Here is a 20,922-nt window from a genome sequence, read left to right as displayed (position 1 = left end):
CATGATATTGCTGGAATATTGCTAAAACAAAAAGCGATGCAGAGCCATACTCACTCACTCTTCTGAAGTGACACAGATTTGTAAGCATTCTTACTAACACTTTTGATTTAGTTTATACCTATATTGGTGATGTGAATACAAATTTTAACTCACTCAATAGTTTATACCTATTTATATAAACTTAAAGTGTGCTTCTCACTATACATTAGGTCTTCTCATGTTTTCCAGAATAACCGCATTTGAGGTTTTTTTTGGGAGTAAGACTGCTTCCCAGGTTTTACTTTTCGTTAGTAAGACTGCTTCCCAGGGCTTACTTTTCCTAACTTTATATGAACAACAAGATTCAAATGATCCATGAGTGTTTGAAATCAACTGAAAAATATCGTTCAAGATTATGGTCAGAATTAATAAGTTTTCCGACGCGGGATTGGAACTGCAATTCTCTCATCCATAGGCTGACGCTCTACCGCACGGCCACCGGGCCAATGAAGGTGGACGAAATGGTGGAAGAGTTAAATTATCTAATTATAGTTACTGTCATTACATTGATTTTATGTGCGCTTCAGTTATTGTTAAGGAGCTTCATTAAATGATCATCTACATCTGTCATGCTCGAAGGATTATACTTCGCTGTTTTTTTTCAAGGTGAGATTGCCATCCGAGTGTTCCGAGCATGCACAGAAATGAACATCCGTACAGTGGCCATCTACTCCGAGCAGGACAAGATGCACATGCACCGACAGAAGGCAGACGAGTCCTATTTCATTGGCAAGGGTCTTCCTCCAGTAGCTGCCTACCTCAATATTCCAGAAATCATCACTGTCGCTCAGGTTGGTTCATCTCCCAGATCTCTTTATGACCTTGACCCAAGTTAGTGCATTATGACCACACAGGCGAGTTCATCATCATCATCACTCAGGTTAGTTCATCATCACTCAGATTAGTCCATCATCATCTCTCAGGTTAGTTCATCACCGTCTCTCAGATTAGTTCATCATCACTCAAGATAGTTCATCATCATCACTCATGTTAGTTCACCACCATATCTTAGGTTAGTACATCACCATTGCTCATGATAGTACATCGCCATCACTCAGGTTAGTTCATCATCACTCAGGTTTGTTCATCATCATCACTCATGTTAGTTCACCACCATATCTTAGGTTAGTACATCACCATTGCTCATGATAGTACATCGCCATCACTCAGATTAGTTCATCATCACTCAAGATAGTTCATCATCATCACTCATGTTAGTTCACCACCATATCTTAGGTTAGTACATCACCATTGCTCATGATAGTACATCGCCATCACTCAGGTTAGTTCATCATCACTCAGGTTTGTTCATCACCATTGCTCATGACAGTACATCACCATCTCTCAGATTAGTTCATCGTCATCACTCAGATTAGTTCATCGTCATCACTCAGGTTAGTTCATCATCACTCAGGTTAGTTCATCATCATTCAGGTAAGTTCATCATTTGTGATCTCCTTAGAGTATTATGCTCATTATGCTCCAGTCGACTAGCTCCATTAAACTAATTATGTAGTAAAACCCAAGTCACTGCCACTTAGGATTAATGTATATATTTCATACATTTAGTTGTTTTCCTTGTTTAAGCATGTATGTATATACATCAGTTCTGTGTGTCCTCAACAGGAGAATGATGTAGATGCCATACATCCTGGCTATGGGTTTCTGTCAGAGAGATCTGACTTTGCCAAGGCATGTACTGATGTTGGGATCAAGTTTGTTGGACCCTCTTCAGAAGTGGTGAGGAAAATGGGAGATAAGGTGGAAGCTAGACAAGCTGCCATTGAAGCAGGTGAGTCATCCTCTTGGGTTCCTGTTAGTAACATGACAGGGGATTGTATTTTTTCAGTGAAAAAAATATTGGTAGCCATCATGAATTTGCTAGTTATGCTTCAGAGCCAGGTTGATCCTGTCCGAGGCAATGCTGGGAAAGAAAAGAAGCTGGATAAGCTTATCATGCTTAATTCTTTGTGTCCATCGATATCAGATACATGAGTAAAGGTTACAACTGTACAGGTTTCTGCACAGGAGAAGGGGTAGGGTAAGGCGCATAGAGTCCATGGGGATTCTGTGTCAGAGGAGATGGCTTACAATCAGTTTACAAGATGGCCATTGGAAATTACAACTTTTCTAGTTTGGAAAACCTTATATGATATATTTAAATTACTCTCGCCATACCTATTCTTTCTTCAACATACGAGCATGGACTTCTTGATAAATGATTTTAACAAGATCAGGGGAATATTTAGCTAGGGGGATAATGTTTTACTGTATGTTAATGTTGTCTGTCTCATGCATATCATTTTTAATGTGAGAACAGTCAGTTGCCATCTATACATATTTCGGTCAGTCAGAGAGCTTCAGTCGTTATGATGTTAGTCAGTTAATGGTATATCTCGTGTAGGTGTCCAGGTAGTGCCAGGAACACCAGGCCCGGTGTCGTCAGCAAAAGAGGCTCTCGAGTTCTGTGAGCAGTATGGACTTCCTGTCATCTTCAAGGCAGCCTATGGCGGTGGTGGGCGTGGAATGAGGGTCGTCAAGAATATTGAGGTGTGTTGTGTTCTGATGGATGTGTGTGGTTTCTGGTGTATCTTGTACGTTAATAAGTTTTGTAAATTGGTCTGATCAAAATTGTTTGACATTACGTAAATGAATTAGAACAATTGTGAACCAACTGAATATAAACTTATGGAACAAAATAAAGAAACACATGGCAGCACAAGTGTTCCTGTACATTTTTCCAGGTTTCTTCATGAGTGTGCGCTGTATGTGAAGAAATCTTGAGGAAAATGAAGCAACACTTGTGTTTTCATGTGTTCCCTTATTTATTTCCCTATGTATATTTGGGGATGTTTTATCTCTATATTTTCATTTGTTGCTATGCTGACAAGTTCCTGTTCTCATGGGTATGTGTTTGTGATAGGATGTTGAGGAGAGCTTTGACAGAGCGTACTCAGAGGCATTGTCAGCATTCGGAAATGGAGCCCTCTTCCTGGAGAAGTTTATCGAGAGACCAAGACACATAGAAGTCCAAATCTTAGGTATGTCCTGCATTAACCTGCCTATAGGGCACCTGCAGTATTGTGGTACACAAAAGAAGGCTGTATCTCAGTGTGCTGGTAAACCTTTAGCAAACTGCAGAAACTGTTAAGACCATGACTTCAAACAGTTGCCTCAAATCTAAACATGGATGAACTTTTATCAGTGAGAAAACATGTACAGTGAAATCGGTCTATATCATACACTGACTAATACAGATCTTTCTCTATACAGGACCAAATTACAATCCTGAATTTCTTCTTATTACCAAGTAGAATCTGCTTGTAATTATCACTTGCCATCCTGGATGAAGTTCTCACTGTCCCTCACACGTCTTGGTGGAGCATCAGTGTGCTTTATGTGATGGGGTACTGCCTGAGCATGGATTATGACTGAAAGAAAATATGTGTCTGAATAATTAACAGAATAAATCTGAATCTCAGGAATAACTATGACAGTCAGTCTCTTACTTGCACAATACAAGCGTGTTTTATTTGGTTGCAAAATTTATTTATTCTAAGATATTAATCAGATAATTCTTGAAAGGAAGTGAAGTATGAAATGACATGTTTTTAAAAAAATTGAGGATAATGATACACATGGAAGAACAGTAACATTCTTAGTATGAATTATCTAGAGCAAGGAAAAGGAACAAAGTATTTTCAACAGTATGTATTAGGTGTTAGATGATATTTTGATAGTGGTGAAATAAGTGTTCAAATTTTGGTCTACAGAATACTGAAATATATCATGTGATAGTTTAGTCCATTGCTATGTCCACAATTGCCTGTGGAATATATGGAAAGATAGATCTGCATATTCCACGCTTTGTTTTCAGGTGACGGTCATGGGAATGTCATCCACTTGTATGAGAGAGACTGCTCAGTGCAGCGGCGACATCAGAAGGTGGTCGAGATTGCTCCGGCACCCCACTTGCCTCAACACCTACGTGACAGCATGACTGCAGATGCTGTGAAACTGGCACGTCATGTTGGATACAAGAATGCAGGGACAGTAGAGTTTTTGCTGGACAAAAATGGCCATTACTACTTCATCGAAGTGAATGCTCGTCTGCAGGTGGAACACACAGTGACAGAGGAAGTTACAGGGTAGGTGAACATGTTTGTGATGAGATGGGATGCTCTTGTAGTGTATGTCAACAGCGTTCGAAACACAAGACATCTTCTCATGGGTTTACTGCTGTGTTTCAGGGGTATTGTGTGTGCAGCCAACCAAAACTCTTCTCTTATTACATGATGTGGACATGCACCAATTAGAACTCTTCTCTTTTGTCTAAATTAAAACTGAAAAATAATCTGACTGTGCGTATAATCTTCTACAGTTACATTGAGACATTGATGGCTGAGTCAACTCAGAGTTGCCATGATGTTACTGTTAAAAGGTGTCATTGGAGACAAAATGTTTGAATATACTGTTGTTATATACAAACTCTTTCAGTCACTCTCTTTTAAGGCTTTATACATCTTTTACCAAAGGCTTGATTGTCATCAAATTCTGTAAATTCTTATAGTTTATGGATGTGACTCACGGTCAGTTCTATCCCTTAGGATTGACCTCGTTCAGTCTCAGATCCGTATCGCAGAGGGCAAGTCTCTCCCAGAGCTTGGTCTCCGCCAAGAGGACATCCGGCTCAATGGAGCAGCCATTCAGTGTCGGATGACTACAGAAGACCCTGCTCGTGGGTTCCAGCCGGACACAGGCAGGATTGAGGTGGGTGTATGAGTGTGTTCAGTATGTAGAGATTCCCTGACTGGAAGAACACCCATGGAGATACAGGGTTGAGATAAATCCCCAGCATCCAGCATGGACTAATAAAACAGGATTCATTCCCCTTGCTAAGTTCTTCTTTCTGGAATGATATACCTAGGTTGTTGTTTTTTTCCTGAAGAAGATGATCCTAGTGTACACGTTATAGTATACACACCTAGCATATACTTTCCCATCTGTAAACATTTAGAGGTGAGTTGAATTCTCCTTTACATCTGCATGGCAGACAGGTGAATCGGGTGAATCAATCACTGGTTGGTTGATTGTCATTGCACTTAAATGAATGAGACATTCCTCATGCTATCATTCACAGTATTTACAGGTCAAGGTCATATATGTTGAGAGTGAGATTATGCAGTAAAAACACTTTGAACGTTGTTGAGAAATTAAGTGTGTTCCTTAACACTTGCTTTTATTTACAAATTTAATAATGTAAGAGATAACTTCAAGGCTGCTTACTGGAAGGGAAGTAAGCTCGTACTTGGCGACAGCATTGTCCCAAATGTGTATCATTATTACTACTGACTGTTGTTTTCTGTATCCGTGTGTGAATATTTTACTGACAGAGTGATATCAATTATGGCAGCTGTATGAAATCAGTAAAATGTGGCCAAGTTAAAGTGTCAGGTGAGATCTTGTGCCAAGCACTTCTGTGTTTGTTTCCCTAATAGAGAAGAAACTGGAACATGAACTGTGTGTCCAAAATACCCAGAGGCATTACCCATTATATAGTGATGTTGGAACAAGTTTTCTTCAGGCCAGAAACAATACCTATGCTGGAGTGTTGTTCATAGTTTAAATACAAGTTGGTGTAGGTGCCTGGTTTCATCTTGTCATATCTCTCTATAGGTATTTCGTAGTGGAGAAGGTATGGGAATCCGCCTTGACAGTGCGTCTGCCTTTGCAGGGGCAATTATCTCCCCCTACTATGACTCTCTGCTGGTCAAGGTCATTGCTCAGGCCCGTGACCATCCATCTGCATGTTCCAAGATGTTACGAGCTCTCAAAGAGTTCCGTATTCGAGGTGTCAAGGTGAGATTTCTTTCTGACAGTCGAACTGTAAGGAATTCTTTCATTTAGAAGACAACTGGAGATCAAGGAACAATTTATTTACATGACAGTACTGAGAATCATATGTGTTGCTCATTCAGTATAATACGGAAAATATTAAAACTACTTAAGGAAAGTTTGTGAGGATATTTTCTGATCATTCCGGAATGTATACTAGTTCATTAAATGATAATATTTTCTTATGATCACAGGCTAGAAATGTTACTCATATTCCTTGTGAATGAGAATTGTTTTATATTAGAATTTTGAATTCATGATATTAAATTGTATGTTTAATGATGATTACATTCATGAATAAATGTGACTGTCTTGAAAACTTGAATTAAATATTGTAGGGAAAAGCTGATTTATTTCTGTTTTAGACAGAGCATCACTGGCATGTTTAAGACCAAGCAGTCTGTAAATTTCCCTTCTCACTGGGCAAATGATCTGTTGGCAAAGTGCATGCCAGATTGGATGAAAAATATTATCTCTGCTGTATTCTTTTTCAGACTAACATTCCATTCCTCCTGAATGTGTTGGAGAATGAGGAATTCCTCACAGGCGTTCTTGACACATACTTTATTGATGAAAACCCGCAGCTGTTCAGCTTCTTCCCGAGCCAGAACCGGGCCCAGAAGCTCCTGTATTACCTGGGTCAGGTGATCGTCAACGGGGCCTCCACCCCGCTAGCTACCAATCTGAAGCCATCAGAAATCAACCCATCTGTACCTGAGACTCCTGTTGGTAAGTTGAGCCATTCTGTATTGGAATGAATGCTTTCATGGTTCAAAGGTATGTTAGATTGCAGTGAGTGGTTTTGGAAACCTTATTTAGAGGTGATTTAGAGCTGATTTAGAGGTGATTTAGTATTGATGTGTGGTTCTCTTGAGTCATAGAAACATCTAGATAGGTTTGGTGACCTTTCTTTAATAATCATTGTGATGATGTTACCATGGTTACCTTGCAGTATAATCCAAAAAGACTTCTAGTTTACTTTTAAGTCAGCAGTTAATTTAGTTTTTATCCAGTTTTCATTTTCATTTCCTATCCGATAACCAACATAGAATGAGCGTAATTATGTAAAACAGTAGAACTTTTCTATTCTTCCATTCATGGTATGAGTTCTATGAATGTAAATCTGAAAATATCTGTACAACTTTCATCACTGCCAAATTTATTGAACTTATTTGTCAAAGCTATTAGTTGAAGGAACTGTATTTAATATTTGATGAATTTATAATGTAATATCTTAACAGGAATATAAATTTAAAAAAAAAGAAATATTTGATGAATTAATGTGATATTCTGCAATGTTTACAGGCTTCCAAGGTAAGTGTGGAATTTATGAGGCAGTCTCTGTCAGCATGTTTTTGAAATATGTTGAACTTTTTTAAATCCGAAATTACAATATAGATGTGCTTCATTAACTGTGTTTTTGCATTAGAAAGATTTAGTTATCCACCAATGATACATTACCCAATAACAATAAACTTTAATTTGCTGCAATAAGCCTCATGGTTTCTCTCATTGTCAGTTTGCATGGTTTCTTTTGTATTGTCTGTATAGCGTCTGGTATTTAGGGAACAGTGGTGCCTTTTGATGTTCAGAATCTTTCCTATTGTCTATGATAACACAGTGAAACCTTGTTTCATGAAGTTAGATAAACCCACAGTTGACGACAAGTTTTGGGGTAAAGTAGGTCTGCTTGGACAGAGCCAGCATAATTAAATGTATGTTGTTGTTGTCCATTCCTGCTGATTCCAGGTTACAAAGATTTGTACGTAGTTGTAATGGGCACAATGTTCTGTCTCCAAAACAATAACAGTCATGTACACACTTTACATCAGATATGAGTGGCAGACTCTGACTGTGTCTTAATGTTCAGTGCAGATTAGAACTTGTTTCCTGATCCCTGTGTGGATTCTGTTATAGAATGGCTCCCTAATGACCTATGCTTGTTGTAAAGTTTGCCAAAGGGATATGATGAGTGGGTAGGCCACATACTGCACGTTTAATCAGTCAGTGACTTTAGGAGGATTTAACTCTTTACCGGCTTCCATCACATGGCTATTCTCCTAACAAATGCTTCCCAGTGAATACATGAATAGTAATAACTTGAGTACTAGTCCTTATTACTTATTCATGCTTACAGATCTAATAACTATGACACAGTTTTATATAAGGGAAGTCTGCCGGTCTGTTAAGGCTTCAGTTTCATTGAAATCAAATGTTTGACACTGCTTGCAGATCTGAGGACAGCTCCACATTTTCCTAACGTGATGAATTAATTTCTAGTTACAACGTTTCACATTATAATGTAAAACTAAGTGTAAAACCATATTGCATGTTTTCATCTATGATGGCTCTACGTATTTACAACATGTCACAACTATCACTACGTGTCTGAAATGTATGCATAAATTTTGTGTCAGTTTGCAAAGTTAGCAGGCTAACATATATTATGACATTTACTTGTAGATAATGTTTCAAATGTGCTGTATTCTGTTATGTCAAATTGACAACATTGTTAATGATTTCCCTGGATGTTTCTCGAAAGGTACAATTTTCACAGAATATGGATAACCCAATAGACTGCTCACTGACCCCTTTTTATACCTATAGGGGGCTGTGGAGTAGCCTAGTGGTTAAGTGGTCGCTTGTCACACTGAAGACCTGGGTTCAATTCTCTGTATGGGTGCAGTGTGTGAAGCCCATTGCTGGTGTTCCCCACTGAGATATTACTGGAATATTGCACAAAGTGGTGTAAAACTAAATTCACTCACTCTCTAGCAATGACCAGTTACATTACAATCCGTTTTAAATTTAAGAACAATGACAATACAGACCTGCAGACCTTCCTAGCTTGAAAAATGAATTAAATGCTTTATCTAACAAGGTTTCACTGCTCCACTGAGTCATGAATAGGGAATCAGATTTTTCATCTTGAAAGTGATCAGTGCATACAGAAGGTAAATAGAGTATAAGCATTTTGAAAGTTATTTCTGAAATGTTAAAAATACCAGTTGACCTACTGCCCTGTTGGTAGTTCATTGTATCCTAGCATCTGTTAGTTTGTCCTGCTTTGAACTTTGATGTCACCTCTTTACCTGATCTCAACCAAGGTCAAGATGAAGATATGTAATGGCATACAAGTTTACAACCTAACTGGCTCAATCAAACTTATTTTCATTGATGAAACAAGTTAATGAAACTGCCAACAGAAATCAAATCTGATTTGAGATAGGATTTTTTTTTCTTCCAACCACATGGGAGGAGGAGATCAGTCATTAGGATTCTAGTATGATGATCAGTCGAAAGATAGGTGATATTTTAATCATGACATGTTCAGCAACTACTAGGATGAGAAAGTGGGTTCTATTCTAGGTCCAGAGGAAGACAGCAGGTGTTCAAACCAGTGAATGTTTACATCACATAAAACCACATTGTTAACTTTATCTATAGCAATAATGTATTCCTTTCTTCCTCTCAAGGTGCTGGAAGGGTTTGTTAACTGTTGCAGCCATATTGGAATACATTCAGATATTCATATAAATATTACTGGTTTTAATGTGATTCAAAATGTTCATGCTGAAAATATAACTTAGTGTTTCATATGTTGACAGAATTTGCTGTCAGAGTTTGTCATTTCTTGCTGTCGGAGTCTCTAACTTCCATAATCATATTCTACCTGTACAACATCATCTCATCTTCATGGTGGTCCTCAACTTTGCCTCATTAAGTTGTGTTTTTGTTGGGTCATCTTATGTACAAGACATCATGCCATTATTTTAAAAAATCCATGGTATTCCTTGTCTGTCTGTAACAAAATATCCCAGCAGTGTAGCTTTTTCTGATGCTTGGAGGGTATAGTGACTGATCCAGTTTGATCCTATTTCTGTGTGGTTTTTACCTTAATATTCAATCATGTCATGTGAAAATATGATGTCTACAGGCACGCAACAAACCGTTTGATTCATATAAGTCTGAAACATCGCAAAGCCCTATATTTAGATAGTTTTGCGGGTTGGCCAGCTGTCAAAGTAAAAATCATACATACATTTTGGTAGCTATGGTAACCACCCGGGTTCATTATCTATGATGATAAAAACACACAGTTGATTTATTTGAATTTGTAAGCTAAAAACAACAGCTTTGCCATTGGTAGAGACATCTGAAAAATTTCTTACGTAAAAAAACCTGATTACACCTATTTACTCAAGTACAAAACAAATGAATGTATGTATTTCTTATGTAACAACAAAGTTGGTATCCTGAAAACAGTTTCAGCCCATCTTCCTTGCTGTAACTCGTGTTTGATAGTATAAACCTACACGTGTTATTTGTCATCATTCACTTGATGGTCAGTTAATCATTATAATGAATTTATAACAGGTTTAATTAGTGGTGACACCACTGAGATTACTCGACAAAGGTTCCAATTTGGCATTTCTCCTGACTGATTGTTTGCTCATTATTGGTTAACTAAATTACTTAGAATGGCAGACATCATACAATAAGTTGCCAGGTGTGCTATCTTGAGTGACCAATGAGAGGTTTATCAGTTTTTCACCAATGTGAAAGACCTGAAATCATGTGTCACTTTTTCGCAAATTAGACTGTTGTAAGACACACGACATAGAGCAGGATTATTTACCAGCTGCAGATGAATGGAATATCGTTCTTTTATATGGATATTGATGGATACATTCCTGAACAAGGTAGTAGCCTGATATTGTTGCTATAACATTAGTCTGTTTTAAATTCATTATGTGCATTTTGTTTAAATTTAATTGTTGTTGCATTCAGCAGAATCTATATGATAGAAAACACACAATAAATCATGCATAGGGCGTGTGTGAAGTAGGATCCACATTGGCAGAGGTCAGGAACCAGTCTTGAATTCTGGGATATGATCCGGCTACTCATGGGAGAAAAACAATAACAAAAGGAACAACCAGTCCACGGAAATTGGTCTGCATCAGTGCCCCTGTAAAGCTCTGGTGCTGAAATACAGTTGGTTTCCCAGAGATGTGCAAGAACTTAAAGTTATAAGGAAACCCCTGAGCTTTGACTTTATTGTTGGCTCTGTCGGCTCTGTTGACAGATGTAGTAACCTAGGTCTCTGTTATGATAGTGTGCATGTCTCTACTGTGTCATCAAAACATGTCCTATTTTCATGATTAGAAGATTGATCTCTAAACAGGCTAAATGGTTATATGATGGCTGTTACTTTTCATCTATTGAATGGTAAAAGTGCAGTAAACTTTAACAAATTCAAGGGTACATCAACCCATGGGACCAGTGAACAGCATATCTATCTTACTGAACTCCTCAATGTTCATTTTGAACTGTTTGAAGCATGGGTATCGGATCATACACTTCAGGCAACATGTGTGAATCAGTCGATTAGAATCTTGCATTTTGCTGATTTTCCTGCAGACACTGTGTCAGTAAAGTCGCTGTAACTCCCCTTCTTAATATTCACAGGGACTACATTTGAATGTTTTGTCAGCATTTATTTATTGGAATTTGATGTAAATCTTTTTGTAGCCATTGCCAGATTTTGCAGATGAAAGCAGATTTAGAGTAATCACTCTTCCATTGATTTGTATTTGCAAAACATCTCATTTCTGTGCATCATGTGTAATTCAGTGTCATTCGAGGTAGAGATGTACTACCATGAATGGGTTGCCATTGGCAGCAGGGTACTTTGAAATGTACCTCACTTGTAAGTGGGGTACATTGAAAAAACTAGAAGAGCGCTTAGTGTATCAGAAAACAACATTTATGTGTGAAGTAAGATCATTGATAATTGTAATTTCTCACTGTCTCAGTGACGTTAGGCTTCTGATGCATTTGAGTCCAGTACTTGGCCACATCTTATCCATGTGAGGAGATCAATATTGGAAGATGTTAGTTTTCCATATCTTACACAATAATTTCTTCTGTATTAATATCAATTAATTTGTTAAGTATCCAGAGTAGATAATACTAGAAATGGAATACGTCACTAACATACATCACTAACAGCACCAAGATGTACTGTGTTAGGTTGCATTTGTCTGTGAGAGATGTGCACCACAACTCATATTTGTAGAACCTGTTTGGGTTATAGCTAAAATTGCATCACAGCAAATTTGTTTGGTGAAAATGACTACCGATTTCTGAGGTGAAATGGCACCATAAGATTTATAGCTGTTTTTCAGTTCAGGTAAGTTCAGTTTTGTCCAAATGGTGATGGTTTTGCCTGGTGAAGTTTTGTTGTGGTTACATTTTAGCCTGAACCCAACTGTTGTAGGTAAGCTGGTGTGTGTGTGGGGAGGGGGGGATTTGGCACCTCATCTGATAATTTCTTTTGCTACATATGTAGTGGTATGTTCGTTATTACCGAACTTTATGTGGATTTGGTTTACTTCATTTCATATATTTGATCATCTAGGTGGAAAAACTCTTCAAGCATGCTTACTTTTAGTTCATGTGGAGAAATATGATTTCAGTTTAATGGAGTGATAATGTCCTCAACTGGTTTACTGTTATATGCCAATGAGTAAGTTCATGAGTGCCAAGAATGTTGTGTAGTCAGTATGTAAGGGAAAATCAATCATATTTTGTGGTAGATGCACACCAAACATTATAAAACTTTGTCTGACATGGCGCTGCTTAACTTTCATTTCTGCAACATGCCAGGCAGATTGACCATCAAGTCATTCAGTACTATGGTCAGCTGGTTGATGGGTTCTTTAGTATCTGTCAGAAAACTCTGAAGTGCCTTTAGATAAACAGTGATGGAAAGAAGTGAAGGAGGAACAGGCATTAACAGCCACACCAGACTCTAGGTGAGTTCAGACAAAGATGTAAATGTATTTGGGAGACATCTTCAGGCTTGTTCCTGTGTTTGCAGCCACTAAACCACCCCAGGGATGGAGGGACATCCTGTTGAAGGAAGGACCAGAAGGCTTTGCCAAGAAAGTCCGGGAACACAAAGGGCTGTTGCTGATGGATACCACCTTCAGAGATGCCCACCAGTCACTGCTGGCAACACGTGTCCGCACACATGACCTCAAGCGCATCTCACCCTACGTTGCCCACAACTTCAACAACCTATTTAGCTCAGAAAATTGGGGAGGTAGGAATTACAACTTTCTGAAAATAAACCTGATTACATGAATGTTTTCTGAGGAATCCTTGTAATCTTGATTTGTCATTTAACATGTAATAGTCTCTTACTTAATATGAAGAAACCTTATTGAAGAGGACAAATTTATAGTTTCCTTGTTAACAATTATCAATAGTTCGATTAAGGGAAAATGAAATTTGACTGATTCCAGTATTTATTCATTTTACAGTTGAAACATCCATAATACTCAGATAACATTGAGCTTTGATCAGGTAGATTCCTTGGAAGCAGCTGTGACAGACCAAAAGTATCTGCTGGGAATTGAGTTGAAGATAATGTGTTGTTAAAATCTCTTCTGGTGCCGGTAGCTGTGATGATTAACATTTACCTGTGTCTCAACATGCTCACAGAGTGATAAGATGATGAATATGGCTGCAAGCATTATGAAAATGTTGTTGGACTTAAACTCATCACGAAAATCTTTAATGCACCCATTAATCCAAATTTCATATACAATATGAAACGTAATATGCAGAAAGGACAACACGACTGGCTACCTTTACTTGTAGGAATCTAACTTTGTAGGAATTTAACACAATTATTCCCCAGGGATGATTAGCTGTGCCTGTTCTGTGTATGTTACCTTGTTTGTTCAGGTGCTACCTTTGATGTTGCCCTGCGGTTCTTACATGAATGTCCATGGGACCGGCTGGCAGAGCTCCGCAAGCTGATGCCAAATATCCCCTTCCAGATGTTGCTGAGAGGTGCCAATGCTGTTGGCTACACCAACTACCCAGACAATGTGGTCTTCAAGTGAGCGCAGGCATTACAAATTAATGATAGTAGCATTACATCCATTTTATACAGATCACATCCCATTTAAGCATTTAGGATTGTGTGCATTCAGATTTCACTCTCAGCTGCTAGAGAAGTAACTGGCATATACTGCCAGTGTCTTGTTAGAAGTATTGACATTGCCTTCTCATCTTACTGAGTACCCATATACTGTGACAATCTGGAACATGAATCTTATTCAGTCATCCTGTTTTAGGTTCTGTGACCAAGCTGTCAAGCATGGAATGGACATTTTCCGTATCTTTGACTCTCTCAACTATTTACCGAACATAGTGGTGGGAATGGATGCTGTCGGACAAGCAGGTCAGTTTCCATAGCATCAGGATTTGTTGTAGCCATGGCAACATGCTCATTAAACTGGGTAAAATAGGATTATGTTTTCATTTGTCTAGCTGGGACAATTATTTTCTGTTGGTGTATGACATTTCCTAGTGAATGGTAAAAAAGTCCAGAAAATCTTTCTATTTTACTTTGCTTTAGAAATATATTGGTATGGGGACATGTTTGAAAGTTAGTGATATTTTACAGCAAATCAGTGGAAACACTGCATTGACATCAATCCAATTCATAACTCTCGTGATGTTTTTGTAACATGTCTAAGAATTGAGCTGAAAGAACAAGTAAGAATTTAATTCCAAAATTTCAACTACTATAAGCATAATTTGTACATTTAATTCACTGTTCCACTGTGGTTTTTGTGCTACAGTTTTTGGCACCTTATCCTTTACCACATTTATATGATAATCATAATCGAGACCCCATTCTTGTAATGTTCTAATGATGGTCGTAGTACCATAATTATTGTAACCACAACACACCATGTTACATGGACTTCCGCGGGAACATGCTTATTGTGACTGTCAAGGTGGCAAGATAATTTGTCGTGGTCGTTGGCATATATGAAGGCCTTGTGCAAGCTGATCCATTCTGGCATCACTCTTAATAGCCCACACCAGCTGTATCAAGCTGTGATCTACCAAAGGAGATCTCTGTTGTAAAGCATGTAATTTGTACATTCGTTGATTATCTGTTTTACATATGCTATGATCCCATGCTACCAGGTGGTGTGATTGAGGCAGCTATCTCCTACACTGGTGACGTGTCCGACCCCACCAGGACCAAGTACAACCTCGACTACTACGTCGACCTGGCGTCAGAGCTTGTCAAGGCTGGGACACACATCCTCGGAATTAAGGTAAGGCAGTCACTGGCTGTGAGTTTATGTCAGGCAACGACACGACGTTGCTAACTCTTGCCCTGAAGGGATGCAGGGCAGAGAAGGGTAAGGATTCAAGGCACAATAGGACCTCAGTATCTCTTGCTCTGTAAGGATGAAGAGCAGAATATGACCTGAGTAACAATCGGAACACATGTTTTATTTGGTGTTACATGTTCTTAGTAAAGTGCAGATTCTTGTACTGGGTCGTGTCCCATGTGGGATTCCAACCAACACCATCGAAGTCACACACCTAACCTGCTTAACCAACATGACTCCCATTCCATAATTCTCACTCTGTATTTTGATTGAGTGTGGTTCGTCTGTAGACAGGTGATCCATTATGTTGTCATACCTTGACAATGTGAGTAGATTGTCCGGTGTTGAGTACTTCTTCTCTCACCCAAGTAGGGTTCCATTGTTGGACGTAGAGCTAAAGCTGACACACCAGTATTGCAATCCACTGTAAGCCATTCAGTAGTGACAAGACTACATGTTGTGTATGGTGGATCTCACATGGTGGAAATATTGCTCATTTGTTTCTTTACATGAGCAGACAAATGAACATATAGTTTGAGTATGCTGATGATACCTTGACCTTGACCTTCCAGGACATGGCAGGTCTGCTCAAACCCCAAGCTGCCGAGCTTCTAATCAGTACCCTCCGAGATAAATTCCCTGATATTCCCATCCACGTGCACACCCATGACACTGCAGGTGCAGGAGTTGCATCCATGTTGGCTGCAGCTAGAGCAGGAGCAGATGCTGTAGATGTTGCAGTAGACTCCATGTCGGGAATGACGTCACAGCCGAGTATGGGTGCCATTGTTGCCGCCACAGAGAGGACAGATCTTGACACAGGTGAGTGGGCCCAGGATGCTGTTGACTTACCATCACCATATTTTAAGTAGCCCGTAGCCCTATGAGAGTTCTTAACATACTTGCCTACACTTTATTTACTCTGAATGTCTTGTTGAGGTGACATATGAAGTTTCTTGGTGTGTTTCAGTGCACACACTGAACCCCTGTTCGTAGTTCTACCCTCCCAACTCCTTCATTGCTTTTGAACAAGCTTCATTCACATTACTTCCTTTATATCAGGTACAGTTAGATAGTCAAGAAGTTATAGTATTAGTGGATAGGGTTTGATTCTTCATATGTGACACATTGAGATAAGCCCCTTTTCCACTACTGCCAAGGTCAATCGGATCCATGCTCTCTCCACAGGCTTTCGACTGTAGGTGCTAAGCTAGGACCAAGGGCTGAGAACAGTTGTTATAACTGTGTCTGTGTTATATGTTCCCATCTCTAGGTGTGAAGCTTGAGGATGTATCAACATACTCCGCATACTGGGAACAAACCAGAAATCTGTATGCCCCCTTCGAGTGCTGCGTCACCATGAAGAGCGGCAATGCTGACATCTACGTCAATGAGATCCCAGGTGGGTGCTGACAGTGTTATTGTTGTTAACTATATATATCTACAGGCTGGTTATAACTATCAGTGGCATGAAGCAAGGATACAGTAAGCTGCATTCCATTTCTTGATGTCAGCATTGTGTTATATATCAAGTGGTGGAGGTGTACCTAGGACCATGATGCCTGTATTTACCTGTGTGTCCACTGAGTGCCAGCACTGAAGGATGCTGTTGTTTGTTTCAGGTGGTCAGTACACCAACCTGCAGTTCCAGGCCTTCAGTCTGGGGCTGGCTGACCAGTTCGAGGAGGTCAAGAAAATGTACTCTGTAGCCAACAAACTCTTGGGAGATATCCCCAAGGTAGGTGGACCGTATGGCTGGTGTGACAACTTAGCTAGATGTGGGGTGAGGTAAATGCCTCAGGAAGTCGTCGTTGGATTAGCAGGGCAACATAGGTAGATGTGGGGTGGGGAAAATGCATTGGGAAGTCGTCATTGGATTAGGAGGACAACATCACCACATGTGGGATGAGGTAAATGCCTTAGGAAATCATCATTGGTAAAACAGGGCAACATGGCTAGATGTTGGGGTGGGGAAAATGCCTTAAGAAGTCCTTGTTGTATTAGCAGAGAACATGGCTTATGTGCAGCTTAGTGGGGAAAATGCCTTAGGAAATCCCCATTGGAGTAGTAGGGCAACATGGCTAGATGTTGGGATGGGGAAACTGGCTTAGGATGTCATTAGTGGTGAAGAAGGGCAACATGGCTAGATCAAGCAGTTGTGTAATAGTACCCATCTTCGAATGTGCATACCACACAACATTCGATTGTTTGCAGTGGACGGTCAGGTGTGTAATAGAACTTGTCTTTGAATGGGCGTACCAAGTAGGTGTGTAACAGAGCCTGTCTTCAAATGTATGGACCAAGCAAAGGATGTCCATAGCGCGACCCTCGATACTTCTACTTGGTGCTGGGAGGTGTGGATCAAATAATACCCCTTAGAAGGGGGAATGCAGTAGATTGATTATACAGTCGTCTGTTGCAATAACACGCTTCGCGATACCGAGGATTCGGTTAAACCGCAGGATAATGCATGGCTCCCAAAAGTTCATGTCTCATACACATTGCGTAATGAGAGAAAAGCAATGGCCTAGTAATATATCTCCGGGTGTTCTCCATATCTAATTGAGGTCGTAAATTACTCCTTTAGCTGTTGCTCGATTATCTGTTGTTTGAGTAAATTAATGAGATTAGCCCTTTGAACTGTCAAAACTAATTTGAACATCAATCTGAAATTTCCCTTTATTTGGAAAAAAATGACAGCGCCAGTTTGACAGCGACAGGTAAAACTACTGACCATATCATACCACATTAGCAGATTTGGATATTAAAGTTCGGTCTTACCGAAAGAAAACACAGAAACACTTTTGTAAGTTTTATTTTCTCTGTCACACGCTAGTTTTGTAACCATTCACAGATGCACATACTGTATGTTTTGTATGTACACACGCACACGTGTACCAAATGCAATGTATATATACGCTCTTGTTGCTGGGTCTTTCACTTGACCTATATTCATGTGAGCAATAACGTGGGTGTCTAATAACGCGGGGGGTTGTCCATGGACCCCGAGATCCGCGTTATTGCGAGGGACGACTGTACCTACTACTTATGTGCAGGTTGGTAATACAGGAATTCCTCCATCAGACATTAGTGTTCAGTTAATCTTTGAAGAGGAAGTGTTTGATGTATTACTTTCCCCATAGATGACAGGAAAGAAGAAAGATCTAAGGGACACGTTTTTGTTTCAGGTGACTCCCTCATCCAAGGTGGTGGGAGACATGGCACAGTTCATGGTCCAGAACAAGCTGACTGCTGAGATGGTTGAGGACAGGGCAGAAGAGTTGTCTTTCCCCAGCTCTGTTGTGGAGTATTTCCAGGGTTACCTTGGCAAGCCACCAGGTGGCTACCCAGAACCACTAAGAACCAAGGTGAAAACATGACCATATAAACCTGCTCTCCATCAGTTGACCTTGCTTCTGGTCAGTCTTTTGATTTCATGCACAGGTTGTTGTCTGGTGACTCCAGGAACTTTCTGGGCGAAGACGTAACCTAATAGTTAAAGCATTGCTCATTACAGTGAAGATCAGAGGTCGATTCCCTGCATGGGTTCAATGTGTGGAGCCCATTTCTTGTGTTCCCCGCTTCAATATTGATAAAAGCGGCGTTAAACTGTAATTGCTCACTCAGGAACATCTTATTATACAGATTTGGTATTTGGGAAATACATTTTTTATATTGTAGACCTAATGTTGATTTTGCTTTGTAATAGATTCTGAAAGGTGCCAAGACATTTGATGGTCGCCCAGGAACGACTCTCCCTCCTTTAGACTTCGGCAAGCTAAAGGAGGAGCTCATAGAGAAACATGGCCCTGTGGTGCGAGATGTGGATGTCATGAGTTCAGCGCTCTACCCAAAAGTCCTCGATGACTTCATGGAATTCCGTAATAAATATGGACCAGTTGACACGCTGGATACCAGACTGTTCCTAATGGGACCCAAAATCCCAGAGGAATGTGAGGTAAGATATGTGCAAACCCACGAAGGTACATTTTTAGGGTTGGTTTTAAGCTGTGTGAAGTGAAAGGTGTGTGAGGTTAGAAGAGAGTTCACTTAGTTGAAAAGTATGAGGTGAGACATAGACTCAGCCAAGTGAGATGTATTTGAGATATGTGTGAAGTGAAATTTGTTTGAAGTGTAGTTGAAGTGATTTATGTGAGTTGAGAAGCGTTTAAGATGTGTGTGAAGTGAGATGTCTGCAAATTGAGATGTGTGTTCAGTGAGGCAAAAAGTGACAGGTGAGATATAATCTCATCCAAGTAAGATGTATTTGAGATGTGTGTGAGTTGAGATGAGTATGAAGTAAGATGTATTTGAGAAGTATGTTTGTTTAGAGGTGTTTGAGATGTGTGTCAGTTGAGATGTGTATGAAGAGAGATGTATTTGAGATGTATGTAAATCTACATTGAACATTGTCAAAATGTAGATAATAATTGGTTCAGATATTTTCCTGACAATATGGCAAGTACGAAAAAAATAAACTGCATAACCTGTATTGTCTTCAATATCTCCAGGGTATATGTTCCGATGTATCTCCACTTTACCTGATATATCTCCACTATATCTCCACTATACAAAGTGCAACTCAGATCTGGGGGAAATCATGGAGACAAATTGACAGGTCCAAAACTTTTAAGAAATATGCAAGACGTCCTACCTCTTTCAGAGTACCTTGGCATGATCGTGTTGTGAAGTTTAATTGGTAATTTAAGAAAGTGATTGGTATGCTCAACTTCCCAACGTAGACACCTGGTATACCCAGGAGATATTGGTGTTGAATCTATATGGATTGGTTAAGTCAGGTGGTAGTGTTGAGTCAGGTGGTGGTGTTGAGTCAGGTGGTGGTGTTGAGACAGGTGGTGGTGTTGAGACAGGTGGTGGTGTTGAGTCAGGTGGTGGTGTTGAGACAGGTGGTGGTGTTGAGTCAGGTGGTGGTGTTGAGACAGGTGGTGGTGTTGAGTCAGGTGGTGGTGTTGAGACAGGTGGTGGTGTTGAGACAGGTGGTGGTGTTGAGTCAGGTGGTGGTGTTGAGACAGGTGGTGGTGTTGAGTCAGGTGGTGGTGTTGAGTCAGGTGGTGGTGTTGAGACAGGTGGTGGTGTTGAGTCAGGTGGTGGTGTTGAGTCAGGTGGTGGTGTTGAGACAGGTGGTGGTGTTGAGACAGGTGGTGGTGTTGAGACAGGTGGTGGTGTTGAGTCAGGTGGTGGTGTTGAGACAGGTGGTGGTGTTGAGTCAGGTGGTGGTGTTGAGACAGGTGGTGGTGTTGAGACAGGTGGTGGTGTTGAGACAGGTGGTGGTGTTGAGACAGGTGGTGGTGTTGAGTCAGGTGGTGGTGTTGAGTCAGGTGGTGGTGTTGAGACAGGTGGTGGTGTTGAGACAGGTGGTGGTGTTGAGACAGGTGGTGGTGTTGAGTCAGGTGGTGGTGTTGAGTCAGGTGGTGGTGTTGAGTCAGGTGGTGGTGTTGAGTCAGGTGGTGGTGTTGAGACAGGTGGTAGTGTTGAGTCAGGTGGTGGTGTTGAGTCAGATGGTGGTGTTTCTTGAGTTCCTCAGTCAGTATTAACAGCTAGTGACAGATTGTTATGTAGTGTTTCTGCATGCAGGTTGAGATCGAGCGGGGCAAGACTCTTTCCATCAAGACACTGGCGGTAGGGGATCTGAACAAGAACGGTGAGAGGGAGGTGTTCTTCGAGCTGAATGGTCAGCTACGGTCGGTTCTTATCAAGGATGAAGAAGCCATGAAGGTCAGTAGGCAGATCCTCATCAGACATTAGAAATCAGCCA

At 40.1% G+C, this 20,922-nt stretch overlaps 1 protein-coding gene across 2 annotated transcripts in view; it reads left to right on the top strand.

Moving 5' to 3' along the window:
- Positions 1 to 20,922, top strand: part of LOC137293437 (pyruvate carboxylase, mitochondrial-like) — a 39,643-nt gene that overhangs the window by 15,674 nt on the left and 3,047 nt on the right. For both annotated transcript variants that reach the window (XM_067823975.1, XM_067823976.1), the window contains exons 3-20: positions 646 to 830; positions 1,666 to 1,831; positions 2,444 to 2,589; positions 2,963 to 3,080; positions 3,917 to 4,187; positions 4,647 to 4,809; positions 5,716 to 5,898; positions 6,429 to 6,663; positions 12,821 to 13,045; positions 13,693 to 13,849; positions 14,088 to 14,194; positions 14,953 to 15,086; positions 15,719 to 15,968; positions 16,420 to 16,548; positions 16,769 to 16,884; positions 18,335 to 18,514; positions 18,856 to 19,104; positions 20,742 to 20,882. In XM_067823975.1, the coding sequence (XP_067680076.1) occupies positions 646 to 830; positions 1,666 to 1,831; positions 2,444 to 2,589; positions 2,963 to 3,080; positions 3,917 to 4,187; positions 4,647 to 4,809; positions 5,716 to 5,898; positions 6,429 to 6,663; positions 12,821 to 13,045; positions 13,693 to 13,849; positions 14,088 to 14,194; positions 14,953 to 15,086; positions 15,719 to 15,968; positions 16,420 to 16,548; positions 16,769 to 16,884; positions 18,335 to 18,514; positions 18,856 to 19,104; positions 20,742 to 20,882 (3,155 nt within the window). The remainder of the gene's footprint in view (positions 1 to 645; positions 831 to 1,665; positions 1,832 to 2,443; positions 2,590 to 2,962; positions 3,081 to 3,916; positions 4,188 to 4,646; positions 4,810 to 5,715; positions 5,899 to 6,428; positions 6,664 to 12,820; positions 13,046 to 13,692; positions 13,850 to 14,087; positions 14,195 to 14,952; positions 15,087 to 15,718; positions 15,969 to 16,419; positions 16,549 to 16,768; positions 16,885 to 18,334; positions 18,515 to 18,855; positions 19,105 to 20,741; positions 20,883 to 20,922) is intronic.

Source organism: Haliotis asinina, chromosome 8 (genome assembly GCF_037392515.1).
Source record: "Haliotis asinina isolate JCU_RB_2024 chromosome 8, JCU_Hal_asi_v2, whole genome shotgun sequence".
Taxonomy (NCBI): domain Eukaryota; kingdom Metazoa; phylum Mollusca; class Gastropoda; order Lepetellida; family Haliotidae; genus Haliotis; species Haliotis asinina.
This window is presented reverse-complemented; position numbering and strand designations above follow the sequence as displayed.